General features: G+C 39.8%; 2 protein-coding genes across 2 annotated transcripts; both read right to left on the reverse strand.

Annotated features, from left to right (window-relative positions):
- Nucleotides 1-1,192: 1,192 nt before the first annotated feature.
- LOC110913578 (heterogeneous nuclear ribonucleoprotein A3 homolog 1) lies at nucleotides 1,193-4,419 on the reverse strand. Its single transcript, XM_022158401.2, has 3 exons — nucleotides 4,042-4,419; nucleotides 2,892-3,155; nucleotides 1,193-1,225 (listed from the first exon to the last, which is right to left on the reverse strand). Exons 1-3 carry the CDS (start codon nucleotides 4,417-4,419, stop codon nucleotides 1,193-1,195), a joined length of 675 nt encoding a protein of 224 aa, XP_022014093.2.
- Nucleotides 4,420-9,026: 4,607 nt separating this feature from the next.
- Nucleotides 9,027-9,926, reverse strand: LOC118487448 (protein DOG1-like 3). Its single transcript, XM_035984304.1, has one exon. It carries the CDS (start codon nucleotides 9,924-9,926, stop codon nucleotides 9,027-9,029), a length of 900 nt encoding a protein of 299 aa, XP_035840197.1.
- Between the last annotated feature and the right edge of the window lie 7,547 nt (nucleotides 9,927-17,473).

Raw genomic sequence — 17,473 nt, forward strand, 5'->3', positions numbered from 1 at the left:
AAAGTTGCGACACTTATCGGTCCACGCATAAACGAACATTTCTTTATAGTCTTTGAGCCAGTTTTCGTAGACGTAATCATAGACACCTGCAAAAATAAAATAATGAAATGTAAAAGCGTGTGTAAAATATAATAGATTGGGTGAGTCGTTTGTTGAAGGAACACTTACTTTCTCGGTTGGCAACCACGAGTCGGTTATACATTTTCTCCAGGTTGTACTTGTACATGGGCTCTGATGAAGATTCGCACAATCTCCGCCAGTACGTCATAAATTTCCCCCAATCTTCTTTATCGAACCCTTTCTTGCATTGTCTAGCTATATTTTGTTGGATGTGAAAGTGGCATAGAAGCCTGGTTGCGTTCGGGAATACTTTAGAACACGCATTAATTAGGGCAAGCTCCCTATCCGTGACTATCACACGCGGCATCATACATTCATGCAATATTGACTTGATCCGCTCAAGCACCCACACGTAGTTACCCCTTCGTTCTTTACAAATAACGGCATGTGCGATACAAAAAGACTTCCCAGTCGACGTCATACCCACAACCTGGACAAATGGCATGTTGTAGAGGTTTGTTTTGTAGGTCGCGTCGATCAACATCACGTGCGGGAATGCACGCCACATAGTGATTGAATAAGGATGAACAAAGAAAATCTCTGTTACGACATCTGTTTTGGGTTCCTGTCGGGTGTCGTAAATGAATCGGTGGTCATGCAGCAGGCTTTCCAGTGCCTGAATAGGATTCTTTCCGTCCATTATTGTCGCTCTAATTTTTTGTACCGCATTTTGCACGTCTTTCTGAACGTGCAGGCTGTCGGGGAACTGCTTTCTTAGGGTTTGAAATATGATACGTGGCTCCATGTTTTGAGCAGTTAGCTGCTCCACTAGCTTGTATTCGGCTTCAGTAAATCTTCGCACAAAAGCGTGGCCCAACAGACTCGTCGTAGGTTCGTGGTTATGGTTCGCACAGTCCACTTTTAACTCCCACGTGTCATTCGTCACGTCCCGGATGGCGAGTAATGAAAATGGGCAACCGATTTTTTTGCTACCAGCTTTCCTAACTGTTGCTTTACTACGGTGCTCACCACTACGGTCGCACACAAGCCATACCATCCCAGTAGTACCGCCAATATTTTTTGATCGACGGGTAACAATTACGTAACCATACTCCTTTCCCGTTTCTTGTACTCAATTCTTCAAATCAGTTAGAGACATGAAACGCTAAAAAAAAGTTACGTTAATAACAATAACAATAACAATAACAATAACAATAATAATAATAATATAATTGAAACTCATACTTCAGGTACTAATATGGTCATTATTGAAACTATTTTAACTGAATGGTTTAACAAGGTTAACTTTCATATAAAGATTTCTTCTTTAAACACTAACTCAGTTAGCATACTTAACTGAACAGTATAGGGACCATTTGTGTCAATTTTTGAAACTTCAGGGACCATTTGTGTCAATTTTTGAAACTTCAGGGACCATTTGTGTCAATTTTTGAAACTTCAGGGACCCTTTGTGTCAATTTTCAAAACTTCAGGGACCATTTGTGTCAATTTTCGAAACTTCAGGGACTATTTTTGTCAATTTTCGAAACTTCAGGGACATTTGTGTCAATTTTCGAAACTTCAGGGACTATTTTTGTCAAATTTCGAAACTTCAGGGACCATTTGTGTCAATTTTTGAAACTTCAGGGACTATTTTGTAAAATTTTAAACTTTAGGGACCAAAGTGTAAATATGATGTGTCAATAAATGGAAGGATGCGAAATCGAGCATAAATTGTAATTGTTTCCATAAATAAACGGATGTGGCATTCCTGGCCGAATGGTTAGTGCGTTCGTGAGTTCGAAACCGGTTAGGGGCCGGTTCCTTAAAGAGGAACCCCCCTTTTTTCTGTTTTTGGCACTTAACTGGACTAACTGAGTTCTCTAACTCAGTTAGTGGTCCCTTGTATTAAATGCTAACCTAGTTAGCATATAACTATGATTTAACTAACTAAGTTAGGTTTAAACTAACCATTTTAACTAAAAATCAATTTCATGATTCTTTTATTTATTTACTATACTAATTTATTTAAAAAAATTTATTAATTTAATTATTTAGAAAAGAAAAATAAATAGTTTATTAACTTAACTTTCTTAACTTGTTTATTTACTAAATCTTATAATTATTTATTTTAACTAGACTAACTAGATTATTATTATAAAAAGAATAAAATTTTTAACAATAACAATAATAATAATAATAATAATAATAATAATAATTATAATTATAATATTTTTAACAATAATAATAATAATAATAACAATAAAAATAATAATAATAACAATAATAATAATAATAATAACAATAACAATAATAATAACAATAATAATAATAATAATAATAATAATAATAGTATTTTAACAATAATAACAATAATAATAATTATTATAATTATATTATTTTTAACAACAACAACAACAACAACAACAATAATAATAATAATAATAATAATAATAATAATAATAATAATAACAATTATAATTATAATAATAATAATAACAATAATAATAACAATAACAATAACAATAATAATAATAACAATAACAATTATAATTATAATTATAATTATAGTATTTTAACAATAATAACAATAATAATTATTATTATAATTATATTATTTTTAACAATATTAATAATAATAATTATAGTATTTTAACAATAATAACAATAATAATTATTATTATAATTATATTATTTTTGACAATAATAATAATAATTATAATTATAATTACAATATTTTTAACAATAATAATAATAATTATTTTAATGTGATACCTCATTTACTTGAAATGGATTGCCCGGGGTAGATGGTTCATAAAGTGATGTGTTACGGGGCTCATAACCATATCCACCATGTTCTTCGTATCCACCGTATCCACCTTCACCCCAGATCTATCGTATCCACTGTATCCACCGTAGCCCTCGTATCCACTGTAACCACCGTCACCCCCATATCTATCGTATCCACTGTATCCACCGTAGCCCGCATATCCCCTGTAACCACCTTTACCCCCGTATCCACCTTCACCACCGTATCCACTGTAACTTCCGTATCCACCTTCATCCCCGTATACCCCATAACCCGGATACGATTGCTGCGTCGGGTAATATGGTTCATCAACAGGTGCATTCTCAGCACCGTATCCACTTTGTTGCACGTACGGAGATTCATACCCGTATCCGTAATCTGGACACACTTGATGCGCCGGGTAATTTGGTTCATCAACAGGTGGAGTGGGAGTCTTGTTCAAGTCTGGCAACTGTGTTTTTTGATCAACAGGGACTCCAGACACAACCTCCTCCTCCTCATTGGCAGCATTTGCTCCCCATGTGTCGTTAGAATAGTGATTACCGAAATAATTATCCTTCCAAAATGATGACATTTTAACAAGATTGAACCAAAAACTAACAATTCTTTACTCAAGAAGAAGATGAAAAAGAAAGCACGGTATATTGAATTGAATTTGATGGGTAACAGATATGAATGGAGGGATAAATAGACTTTCATCTGACATGTCAATACGCAGCGTATTGGTCTCTACTCACCGTATTACTTTATTCACGTGCCCTGGAAAACATCGTATCAGTGTCAAATCAGTCTGTCAATACGGTGCGTATTGATCAATACGCACCCTATGTTAGACTGATTTGACATGGTACTAGGTTTGACTGTCTGGTCGTGTACCTACCACTTATATACGCTGCGTATTGTCCAATACGCGGCGTATTTAGGTAACCCTATACGCTGCGTATTGGTCAATACGCAGCGTATGCAAACCCTAATTGTGCAGATAGCCTGCCTTGGTGTGCAAATAGTGAGAGCCTTATTAAAAAGATGATTAACAAAAACTTTAGTACAAAAGTTTTGAGCCTAATTATTTTGGAATATTTTTAGAGGCTCTAGCATTTCAAACCTAAATGAACAAACTCTGAACGCACACGCAAAAACCAAAACCGGACGACAGTCTAAAACTTAATAACTGGATTTCCCGCCACTCGCGCGCAACCAGACATGCAGCTCCAATTAACTCCCTTGCCTATTGTACCCCTCTTCTTCCCCCACTCGTGCAACCGGAGATACAGCTCCGCCTTAGCAATCAAAAAATGCACCGCCTGTATCGGCGTCAATATCTCTATAACCGCCTTCAACGTCTCCAATCTCAAATGATCTGCCATATGCAACAACTCCTCCATCTCACCACACTTCACCTCCAGCACCTCCTCCACCCTCTCCTCACTCTCTCCCCCATCACTGCCACCACTCCTCATCATCTCCGATACCGCAATCGAAAGCTCCACCATCGACCTATCCGCCGCCGTCTCCTGCACTTTCGCCAGTTTCTCCGTCAACACTCGCATTTTTGGGCAAGTTTCCAAAAAGCAATGGGGACCAAGTTGAATCTATGCATAGCTTATCATCCTCAAATGAACGGACAAAGCGAAAGGACAATTCAGACAATGGAGGACATGCTTCGAGCTTGTGTAATTGATTTCAGAGGTAATTGGGATGACCACTTACCATTAATAGAATTTTCTTATAATAACAGTTATCACAGAAGTATTAATGCTGCACCATTCGAAGCACTTTATGGACGAAAGTGCCGAACCCCAGTTTATTGGGCAAAAATTGGGGAAAAGCAACTATCCGGACCTGAGATAGTACAAGAAACAACTGACAAGATCATTCAAGTTAAGGAACGACTAAAAGCAGCACCTGATCGATAAAAGAGTTATGCTAATAACAGACGCAAGACATTCAAGTAGCAGATAAAGTGTTATTGAAAGTCTCTCCTTGGAAAGGAGTGATAAGATTCATCAAAAGGGGAAAGCTAAGCCCAGGTATGTTGGACCTTTTGAGATTATTAGAAGAATAGGACCTGTAGCCTATCAGCTACAACTGCCAGAGGAAATGACAGGAATACATGATGTATTTCATGTATCTAATCTCAAGAAATGCTTAGTTGATAATTCACTAGTGGTACCTCTTAAAGATATAGAGGTAAATGAACAACTTAAATTTGTAGAAAGACCTCTACAGATTGAAGACAGGAAAGTCAAAAACCTTAACCACAAGAGATTAGTCCTAGTCAAAATGAAATGGGACTCCAAAAGAGAACCAGAGTATACATGGGAGCTTGAATCAGAAATGCAAAGGAAATACCCGCACCTATTCCAATAGATCTCGAGGAAGAGCTCTAAAACAAGGTGGGGAGGATATAACAACCCTCCTAAATTTTTCGACACCATAAATAATTAAAGTATCCCTATATGTCCTAAAATACACCCCGTATGCGAAAACGGGCCCCGAATACCTTTACTATTATTAAAATTAAATAAAAACAAGAAAAATGGGTCTCTGGTGGGCCGCGTAAGACCACACCCCAGGGTCTACGCGGGGCGTGAACTAAGGGACACAGGGCGCAGCCCGATGCTACCACGTGTCATGATCGTGTCAAAGCTAAACTCGACGAATCAGCAACCCTAGGGCCTACAAACCTATGTCGCGGGCCGCAAAGGACTATCCTTCGGCTTACGCGGGCCGCGAGGAAGTCCGAAATCACAACTATAAATAGAGGCCATCAGCTTTCACTTCCGATCGTTCAATCTCTTTCTCTCTCATGAAATTCTATATAGTCAAAGTGCTTTTTGGGTATAATACCCCCCCTAAATAACGAAGTTCTGCCCCGTTGTAAGTATTATAACCCCGGTTACGTATTAGATACGCTGCCCGATTGATCCAGTGTTCCGTAACGGCTGTCGAGTTTCTGCCCGACGTAGTCGTTGGAATGCCGTCTCGGGGAGGGTATTGCTAATGTAAATATTGGGATATTATACTAACACGTGTGCATTTGTGTATTTAATAGATAATCACTAGGAAACCCTAAAGGAAAACTGTAGACAGCAATGTGAGTAATCTCCTTTTTGTAAACTGTTTTTACAAAACCTTAAATATTTTACAATGAGATTAAGCAATGATTGAGTCTTTGTAATTCTTCAACTACTGCCGGTATGTTGGGTTTTTGTATACAAAATATGGAACACGTTACCATTGGACAAAGAGTTAGCCAATGGATAATATGACCCACCAGTCAGGAATGACAATACTGAATGAGTAATTGTGTAGATGTAAACAATGTAATCGCTCTCAATACTGTTAAATGATAAAACTCTTCTTGATTAAACTGGGATTCACTCACCAGTATTTCCCACTGACAAATGTTTTTAAACGCGTTTCAGGTAACAAAATGTGAAAGCCAACTAGAAGACAGCTGGACAGCACTGAAGGCTTGGAAAAGTGGCTATAAAAGTTACCTAAATAAAGAAGATGTTTTATTTCAATAAAATGGGGTTTACCCCTATAAAATAGTTTGTAATGAAAACTTGGGTTTTATCTCAATATATTTATTTATATAAAATATGGTGTTTCACTCTGATAACATATTTCCTAACTACGGTCCTAATGTAATTTCCGCTGCCAACTTGATAAACACCGATACCACCAATACTGATTTTCGCGGCCGCCCGTTCTCGGGGCAGATAGGGGGCGGGGGTTGGGACAGGTGGAGGTGGTGTCATGGTGGTGTTTGTGTTCAAAAGAGAGATAATAAGAAAAGAGAATGAGATGAGATCCGGAATCTGTATAATAATAATAATAATAATAATAATAATAATAATAATAATAATCATGGTTCATTATCCTACTAATCCATAAATCTATAGGTCCTAACACAAACATAACTTATTCCAAAACTCTATTTTTAAATTGAATGTGTTTATGGTAAAAGTGGTTGTCACTGTTTCAACCCTTGGATTGGTGATGTTTTTCATGTTTTACAGTGTATTCATGGTATTTTCACAGTAATGAGTAATCTATAGAATTATGACAATTGATAAGTTAAGCAAGTGAAAATGTTTCTTAGGCGCATTAATATTTCACACATCAATACATACAGGATAACCTTTTTAAAATTGCATTATGAAGCATAACCTTACATTTGAAAAGATTTAAGGGTCTATGAATAAATTTCTCAGGTAATATGTCACACCCCCAAAATCCACCCGCGAAGTACCACCGCTTGGAGGCGTGACATGACCAGGATCAAGCCATCAATCATATCGAACATAGTGTATAATAGTTAAAGTAGTTCATAAAACCCAAATCAATACGATTGATGTTCAACCAAACTTTATTCAAGTAGCGGAAGCATTAATGTAAAAACCCAAACATAAGTATTAAGTGTGTAATGTCATAAATGTTTAACAAGCATTCACGAATCTTTGTCCACAACGACCTGCTCCTCCTTGTGCAAGCTCCATAAGTACCTAAGGTCCTGCAAGGCATGCAGCAGAGAGTCAACAACTAGTTGAGCGAGTTCACAGTGTACAGTTCAGTAATTGTAATAGTATGAGTAGCATTATGTTCGTTCGTTAAGTCATGTTTCGTATTAGTTTCCATCGCGGCCCTCTCTGCATGTATGCGAAGATTAGGGGAAATATTCCCAAATGTCCTAGACTATGTATATTTGTATCGCGACCACCCTGGCATGTGTGCGAAGTCTTAGTATGTATAGTTCGTGGCCTTCCTAGGCATGTGTGCGAATGATTAGTCATAATATCGCGGCCAACCCCTGGCGTGTGTGCGAAGATCAGTTCAATTGGTATACTAGTCTAGCCGTATCTTATCATTACTCTTCCTCACCCGAGGACCATATCATTAGGTTCTATTAACTAGGTATGTACGAATAAATCATCCAAATCCCATTCCCACCCTGTGAACCCCATGCCTTGGCTGTGTAAACTCACCTTGGTTTGCTCGGCAGATACACAAAAGGGTTTAAAATTCCGGATTTCATGCAATCATTAAACACTTCCTAATCTCATGCATATTAGTTACATTGTTTCCAATTAATCAACAATAAATTTTGTCACAAGGTTTCTATTTAACAGTTTCCATTTACAACCCTAAATCGATCAAACAAGCATATTTCAATCGTTTTCTCAAGAACCCTAATCGAACCATTCATGAACAACAACTTACCCATCAAAAATCAATCGGATCAAACCCTAAAACATAACAACTTCATAGCCGATCAATTCTAATACCCGAATCTATGGCATAACATCCGATTAACATGAACATATTCCAAAACACACATACCAGCCGATTATGAACACTAAACTCATTGATTAACCTTTTGATTAAACACACATCATCACTTAAATCATAATGTAAAACATGCAATCCAACATATTAACAATCATACGTTCATGGTAATACACTAACCGATTTGTAGGTGAAACAAGGAAGGCCAATCCGAGTGAAAACAATATATTCGATTGCCAATGATTGTTGCCGTCGGGTTCGTGAGGGAGAGGGAGAGCTAGGGTTTTGTGTGTGTTGTGATTTTGATAAAAGTGAGAGGTGGTTACTACCCCTAAGTGTTATGTGAACATCAAGATGGGCCGAGCCCCACTCGGCTGCCTATTGGTTTCGGTTATAAAAGCAATACGGCCCAAATGGGCTTGTGCGATCGAGTGATGGTTGTTGTGCGATCGGATCATACAAACATATACACATAACATAACATTCGTACATTACACAATTTACACGAGGCACGTATAACATGTTATTCAAATAAAGTTCACATAATCACGTAACGTTACACATAGATAGGTTCAAAATACGAGTTGTCACATAATACGTGAAATTTTTGTCTAATATGTGAACTGAATCCATCAACTCCAGACTTTTTCAAATGTTTATTATTAAATATATAGTTCGAATTCATTATTTTAGGCCAAGAGTTTTATGCCCGAGTTTATTAAAAAGATGATTAACAAAAACTTTAGTACAAAAGTTTTGAGCCTAATTATTTTGAAATATTTCTAGAGGCTCTAGCATTTCAAACCTAAATGAACAAACTTATAACTGAACACACACGCAAAAACCAAAACCGGACAACAGTCTAAAACTTAAAAACTGGATTTCCCGCCACTCGCGCGCAACCAGACATGCAGCTCCAATTAACTCCCTTGCCTATTGTACCCCTCTTCTTCCCCCACTCGTGCAACCGGAGATACAGCTCCGCCTTAGCAATCAAAAAATGCACCGCCTGTATCGGCGTCAATATCTCTATAACCGCCTTCAACGTCTCCAATCTCAAATGATCTGCCATATGCAACAACTCCTCCATCTCACCACATTTCACCTCCAGCACCTCCTCCACCCTCTCCTCACTCTCTCCCCCATCACTGCCACCACTCCTCATCATCTCCGATACCGCAATCGAAAGCTCCACCATCGACCTATCTGCCGCCGTCTCCTGCACTTTCGCCAGTTTCTCCGTCAACACTCGCTCTTCATGTATTATTTTCCTATGCAACTCATCAATTTTCTCCATCTGTTTTGGCGCCAAATCGGATAAATCTCCGGTAGCTATACCGCGAATTAGATCATCGAGCTTCGCGTCTACCTGAATACCTAATTTAGAGTAGAGTAAATGAATCGCTAACGTCGGTCGCCATCCACCGATCCATAGAAACGCGTCCTCGAGGTTGCTCAGCCATGAGGGAGTGTACATCGCGATCGCGTCTCGTTTCTCCCAATCGGATTTTGTTCGGTAGTACTGTTCGTACTGCCGTACAACTTTTTCGATTAGTTGTAACAGAACGGCGTCGTTTTCGTTGTTGTTGTTGTTGTTGTGGTTGTTAGCGGCGGTCACGAGTTCTTCGAGGTGCGAGTTCTGTTCGCGGAGCCAGTTTTCAAAGAATGTGTTGAATGATTCGGAAGATGTAGGAGGAGGATTACTAGAGGAGGAGGCTATCGGCTCCTCGTCCGCCATGAAAGGTGTGGTGTCAAGTATCATGGTGAGTGTTTAGATTTGTTTGTGGAGAATGTTTGAGGTGATATTGATGACGAAGGTTGAGAAGAGATATTTATAGAAATTGCAAGTTGCAGAGAATTGATTGGGGGTGCAAGTTGAATCGAATGTGAACCTTTCCATGAAAACCGCTAGGGTTTCTATGCATGCATGAACCCGGTGAAACCATGGGCGAATGCTGGTAGACAGGCATGTGTATGCTAGTTACGGATATCTTAATATTTTCTAAGAATTTTAGAAGTATATCTTAATATTTTCTTTCTAAGAATTTTAGAAGTTGTGAGTACATGATTTGATTTAGTTATAGTTACATGTATGTAAATAATTGAACAAAGTGTTAGTTTAACTTATCATTCTCAAGGTAGGTAGCTAAAACCGATTGTTTTGTAAAATTCTGAAATTCAAAACCTTCTAGGGCAATGTTTTCGGTTTTGGTTTATATAAAATACAGATGTAGATAAAAGTTTTTAAGTTTTGATTTTGTTTGATGTATAAAATCTAAGTTTGTATTTCCCATCTACAGATTTGGGTCTCTTAACAACTAAAAACAAGAAACATAAAGGGATAAAATCCTCTCATTTACAAATGGAGGTTATGATAAAATAAGTAATCTATATCTATACATATAATAAAAGAAACCATATATGGACACGTGTCATTCTATGGAGCAATCTCATATATATTACTAGGTTATAACCCCGTGTATTACACGGGGTTAAATAAATAAATTTTATATACTAAATAATAAAACAATATATCTTTAAAAACTTCATTTATTGTACGGGTTGAATAAATATAATTTTATATATTAAAGAATAAAAAGTTATATCTGTAAGAACCATATTGTACGGGTTGAATAAATGTAATTTTATATACCAAATAAAAAAGTTATATCTTTAAAACCACGTATATTACACGAGTTGAATAAATGTAATATTGTTTACCGAATAATAAAATAATACATATTTAAAAAACCCCATTTATTACACGGGTTGAATAAATGTAATTATATATACCAAATAATAACAAAAAAATTACATCTTTAAAAATATATGCATTACACGGTTTGAATAAATGTAATTTTCTGTACTAAATAATAAAAAATATATATTCTTGAAATAACCACGTGTATTGTACGAATTGAATAAATCTAATTTTATTTATCAAATAATAAAAAGTTATATTTTAAAAAACCTCTTGTATTACATGGGTCGATTAAATGTAATTTTGTATAATGAAAATAAAAATATTTAATATTTAATATATTAATACAAAGTTTGGTTTTCGTGATAAAAATAGATTATTCTGTTGTTGCAAAATTTTTTAACGAAATCTCAATAAATTTAACCATTTATTTAAAACTCCGTAAATGTATCCCTAAAATGGTTTCTTTTATTATATAGTATAGATAGATTCAGTTTTTTATATTAATATCTCATACTTTAATATATTGCTAGACATAATTAAGGTTTAAATTGTTTTAGTTCTAATTAAGTTAGACTGAATCAAAAGTGGGCTAAGCCCATTTTCATGTATTAAGATCAGTATGCGGACCCATTTGTGTGACAACTCGTACTTTACCGTCTCGTACATTACGTGTAACCATTGAACTAATGTGAATTATGTGATTAAGTCGTGTGATCGAATGTTATGTGCTATATAATTTCATAAGAATGTGTACGTTACTACTTGAACCGAATGCTCAACCGAACACAAACCCACTCGGTCCATGTAATGGACCCGAGATCATAAACCGGCCCAAGTGAGGCTTCGGCCCACTTCCCATATACGTAATTACATACACACAACTAGGGTTTTTAGTTTTTACAACTTTTGCAACCAAGAGCACACACACACTCTCTCTCGATCGGAACTCAAGGCAGCCGACCCTCTCAAGTTTCGAAGTTTCTTGTAATCGGATCATCCCTCGTGCACACCCTAGAATCGGTTAGTGTTTATGGTTGGTCGTTTATACATGATGGAAATGTTTGATGATGTTTAGTTCATGATAATCTAGGGCTATTGTATGTGATTGATGATGTTCATGTAATCGGTTCATGTATAGATCTGATAGTGTTGTTATAGCTTAAACGGATTGATAATCATATTAACAGAAGTAATCACACATAGGCTAGGGTGCATGCTAGTTAGAATCGGCTGGTTTGATAACCCGATTGCATGGTTGTTTGATTGAATTGCTATTGTTCTTGATGATAATAGGAAACTGTTTGAATGCGGTTGAAATTGGAATTAAAACTGATTTGATCTGTTTCTCCGAATTGCTGATTATGTTTGCTGAAATCACGGTGTTAATTGATTGAGATTAAGGAAAACTGTTACACACGGTTGCGACTCAGGTTGCGAGTCGAAACCTCCTCGTCTCGACTCGAGACCACAAACAGCACAAGCCGAGACCATGGTTGCGAGTCCCGTTGCGACTCGTAACCGGACCATGACGAACCGAGATCTCCATTGCGACTCGTAACCAGCTGTTGCGACTCGTAATCTCCGGTTGCGACTCGAGATCTCCGTTGCGACTCGAGACCATCATTTACACGTACACTGTTTTGGGCCTCCACTGTCACGGGCCCAACCTTATGACTGTTATGTTATTGGACTGCTTATGTTAATTGGGCCGACTACTTGGACTCGTTATTTGATATGAACTGCTGATACGTTTATGTGAATTGCCATGATCATACTTGATACCATACGTGATACAAACGTGCTACATACGAACCTAACTTGCATAGTAACCATGATAGGACGTGGTTGATTCCTTACTTGTATACTTGAGCATTATACTGTCTGCCGAGCAAACCCAGGTGAGTTCACACTCCTACTAAGGCATGGGATTCCCGGGTAGTGGGAATGGGATGAAGGTTACAATTGACTAAGAACGAACATATGCTTTTTCCTAGACTATCACCTACCATGATCCTCGGATGTCAGGACGGTTCCGTAGGTTAGGATAACACCTACGTGGTCATATGCCAATTACTGCCTCGGATGTCAGGCACGCACGTAAAACCTACGTGTACGCATTACTTACTTCTATCCTCGGTACAAAGGATACGTACGTGAAACCCACGTACACCCCCGCGTCTCCTATCCTCGGTTGTGAAGGATACGTACGTAAAACCTACGTACACCCCATACGCGCTACTGTTCTCGGATGAAGAACAGGGATGATACGAATAGTTGATACGAATAGTCTAGTGGTCACATAACATGGGAAGCCCCCACCTATATAACTTACTATCGGCCAAGTAGAGCCACCCTTTACTTACTATTACGCACTTACTTACTGTGAACTCGCTCAACTAGTTTGTTGATCATTCTGTTACATGCCTTGCAGATCGTTAGGTACTTGGAGCTTGCACAAAGAGGAGCCGGTCGTTATGGACAAGGATCGTAATACTTTGTTCGACACTTATGACATTTCAGTATAATTAATTTGGGTTTATAACAATGCTTCCGCTACTCAAAACAATGCTTGGTTTTAAAACATCGATCATGTCATGATAACCTATTCTAATGATTTTTATTATTATTTAATGCTATGTTTGATATGATTGATGGCTTGATCCTGGTCACGTCACGCTCCCAAGCGGTGGTACTCCGCGTGTGGATTTTGGGGGTGTGACAGATTGGTATCAGAGCCATTGGTTATAGAGAACTTGGTTTTAATATGGGAAAACGTTTTTATTAAAACCGGACTATAACCAGAACAGTGCTCTCAACGATCCACAACGACGCTTCGCTCCACGTGCAAGACTCGACATTTTAGGTAATAAGGTTTATGTTTATTGCCTACTTGCTAGAATTACTTAGAACTTTGCTCGCGGTATGCTTAGACTACAATGCTCACTATTTGCTATTGCTTAAGAACCTTTACGTGCTTACGCTTTTCTGTCATCGCACTATTCGCGAACTTTTCTCACCTATTTCGCCTTTGACATGAAGATCAATGGCTGGAAGAATTAACATGACACAAGCCCAGTTAGAGGCTCTTGTTCAAGCCCAAGTTGCTGCGGCAGTTGCAGCAGCTCAAGCAGGTAGTATATCCTGCAGTATAGGCACACACTAGGATCCCTAGATCCTACATTCACTCTTGTATTTAACTTCGTCCTATTCGTACACAATAGGTCAACACGCGCAGCAGCCTGTCTGCACTTTCAAGAACTTCATGGACTGTCGTCCAAACTCTTTCAGCGGCACAGAAGGAGCGGTTGGACTCCTCCACTGGTTCGAGAAGCTAGAATCAGTATTCGAGATGTGCGAGTGCCCTGAGGCTCGCAAGGTCAAGTTTGCTACTGGCACCTTGGAAGGAATCGCGCTAACCTGGTGGAACGCGCAGGTGCAAATTCTTGGGTTGGCAGCTGCTAACGCCACCCCATGGAACGATTTTAAGGAACTCATCAAGCGTGAGTATTGCACGCGCGAAGATATTCACAAGCTAGAAGACGAGCTATATAACCTGAAAATGGTTGGGTCAGAGATTGAAGCGTATACCAAGCGGTCAAACGAGCTGGCCGTGCTGTGTCCAACTATGGTAGACCCTCCATACAAGCGTATCGAGATGTATCTCAAGGGATTGGCGCCAGAAATTCAGAGCCACGTTACGTCGGCTAACCTCGAAAACATCCAGGAAATCCAACGCCTCGCTCATCGCATCACCGATCAGGCAGTGGAACAGAATAAACTGCCTAAGCGTGTCAGCGCTACTACTACAGTCACTCCTTCAGCTACTCCCGTTACCCTCAGTGACAACAAGAGGAAATGGGAGGGGGATTCAAGCAAAGCATCAGTTTCGGTTCAGTCCCAGCATCAGCAGCGAAAGACTGACAACTATCAAAGCCCTAACCAGCAGTCGTCAGGTAGCCACAGGCAGGGTGGATATCGCGGAAATCTTCCAAAGTGCAACAACTGCAACAAGCACCACAACGGTCAGTGTAACAAGGGTCGTTGTCAAAGATGCCTCAAGATGGGTCACGAGGCCAAAGACTGTAGAAGCCTTCGTCCTGCGAACCAAAATCAGCAGCAGCCTCACGCTCAGCCTAACCAACAACAGGGCAACAAAGGATGCTACAATTGTGGTGCTGAAGGCCACATCAAGAGACACTGCCCACAGCTCAACAGGAACCAGAACAACAACAACAACAATCAGGGCAATGGCAACAACAACAATGGGGGAAACAACAACGGCAACGAGGCAAGGGGCCGTGCATTCGTACTAGGTCGTGGCGACGCAGTGAACGATCCCAACGTTGTTATGGGTAAGTTTCTCCTCGACAATATTTACGTTACTGTTTTGTTTGATTCGGGTGCGGATACAAGCTATATGTCTGTGAAAATGTGTCAACTGCTAAAACGTGCACCAACACTTTTACCCACCAAACATGTAGTAGAGTTAGCTAACGGTAAAAGTCTAGAAGCCACGCACGTAGTTCAGGGTTGTAACCTTATTCTAGCTGGTCAAGCCTTTTCTATTGATCTCATTCCCATAGTTTTGGGAAGTTTCGACGTCGTGATTGGGATGGATTGGTTATCCCAACACCAGGCAGAAATCCTATGCAGCGAGAAGATTATTCGCATTCCTCGTCCTGGTCAAGAACCTCTCGAAGTTCAAGGCGACAAGAGTGGTGCTGTGGTTGGCATCATCTCATTCTTGAAGGCTCAGAAGTGCTTACGTAAAGGTCACACAGCCATTTTGGCTCTTGTTTCAGACGCATCAGCAAAGGAAAAGAAATTGGAGGATATTCCAATTGTACGCGATTACCCTCAAGTGTTTCCTGAAGATTTACCTGGCTTACCGCCTCATCGTCAGGTTGAATTCCAGATCGAGCTCGCTCCAGGAGCAGCACCCATAGCTCGCGCACCATATCGTCTAGCTCCATCAGAATTAGAAGAATTGTCAAAGCAACTACAAGAGCTCTTGGAAAAGGGCTTTATACGTCCAAGCTCTTCGCCTTGGGGAGCACCAGTACTTTTCGTGAAAAAGAAAGACGGGACGTTCAGGATGTGCATCGACTACCGTGAACTCAACAAGGTGACGGTGAAGAACCGTTATCCTCTTCCACGCATAGACGACTTATTCGACCAGTTGCAAGGGTCGTGTTACTATTCCAAGATCGACCTACGGTCGGGATATCATCAACTGAGAGTCCGCGAGGAGGACGTCTCTAAGACAGCATTCAGAACTCGCTATGGTCACTATGAGTTCTTGGTTATGCCGTTTGGACTTACAAACGCGCCTGCAGTATTCATGGATCTTATGAACAGGGTGTGTAAACCCTACCTCGACAAGTTCGTCATTGTATTCATCGACGACATTCTGATTTACTCCAAGAGTCAGGAGGAGCACGAGCAGCATCTTCGTCTGATATTGGAACTCCTTCGAAAGGAACTGTTGTACGCCAAGCTTTCTAAATGCGACTTCTGGCTTCGTGAAGTCCACTTCTTAGGCCACGTGGTAAACAAGGATGGGATTCATGTCGATCCATCCAAGGTAGATTCGATCAGAAACTGGCCTGCACCGCGAACACCAACGGAAATACGCCAATTTTTGGGTTTGGCGGGTTACTACAGACGGTTCATTAAAGATTTTTCAAAGATCGCGCAACCACTTACGCTACTGACACAGAAGGGTGTCACCTACCGTTGGGGCAACACGCAGGAAACTGCTTTTCAGTATCTAAAGGATAGGCTTTGCAGCGCACCTATTCTCTCATTGCCAGAAGGCACAGAAGACTTCGTAGTATATTGTGATGCATCCATCCAGGGTCTTGGATGTGTGTTGATGCAACGTGATAAAGTGATAGCCTACGCTTCTCGGCAACTCAAGGTTCATGAACGCAACTACACGACGCACGATTTAGAGCTGGGAGCTGTTGTTTTCGCGCTTAAGATATGGCGACACTACCTGTACGGTACCAGGTGCACGATTTACACCGATCACAGGAGTCTCGAGCATATCCTTAAGCAGAAGGATTTGAACATGCGTCAACGACGATGGGTTGAGTTACTTAACGACTACGAATGCGCCATCAAGTATCATCCAGGCAAAGCCAATGTTGTGGCTGATGCCCTCAGTCGGAAGGACGCCTTACCTCGGCGCGTGAGAGCGCTACAGCTTACGATTCAGTCTAGTCTTCCTGCTCAGATACGAGCTGCTCAGACAGAAGCATTAAAGCCCGAAAACGTCAAGGCTGAAGCCTTACGCGGCTCACGACAGCAAATGGAACAAAAGGAAGACGGCGCCTACTACGTAACGGGCCGGATTTGGGTCCCTCTCTACGGCGGTTTACGCGAACTTGTAATGGATGAAGCTCACAAGTCTCGCTACTCAGTACATCCAGGGTCGGACAAAATGTACCACGACATCAGCACTACTTATTGGTGGCCTAGCATGAAGGCCCACATCGCTACGTACGTTGGAAAATGCTTGACCTGTGCGAGAGTCAAGGTCGAATATCAGAAACCAGCTGGTCTACTTCAGCAGCCTAAGATACCTCAATGGAAATGGGAAG

This window comes from Helianthus annuus, chromosome 15, assembly GCF_002127325.2.
Source record: "Helianthus annuus cultivar XRQ/B chromosome 15, HanXRQr2.0-SUNRISE, whole genome shotgun sequence".
Taxonomy (NCBI): Eukaryota; Viridiplantae; Streptophyta; class Magnoliopsida; order Asterales; family Asteraceae; genus Helianthus; species Helianthus annuus.

Excerpts from the sequence above, each read along its gene's own strand:
- LOC118487448 (XM_035984304.1), bottom strand. The coding sequence starts at position 9,926 with ATGATACTTGACACCACACCTTTCATGGCGGACGAGGAGCCGATAGCC.
- LOC110913578 (XM_022158401.2), bottom strand. The coding sequence starts at position 4,419 with ATGCGAGTGTTGACGGAGAAACTGGCGAAAGTGCAGGAGACGGCGGCG. Across the intron at positions 3,156-4,041 it reads CGCGAGTGGCGGGAAATCCA|CAATCGTATCCGGGTTATGG; the intron begins GTTATTAAGTTT and ends TACCCGACGCAG. Across the intron at positions 1,226-2,891 it reads TGGATATGGTTATGAGCCCC|CGTTTCATGTCTCTAACTGA; the intron begins GTAACACATCAC and ends ACTTTTTTTTAG.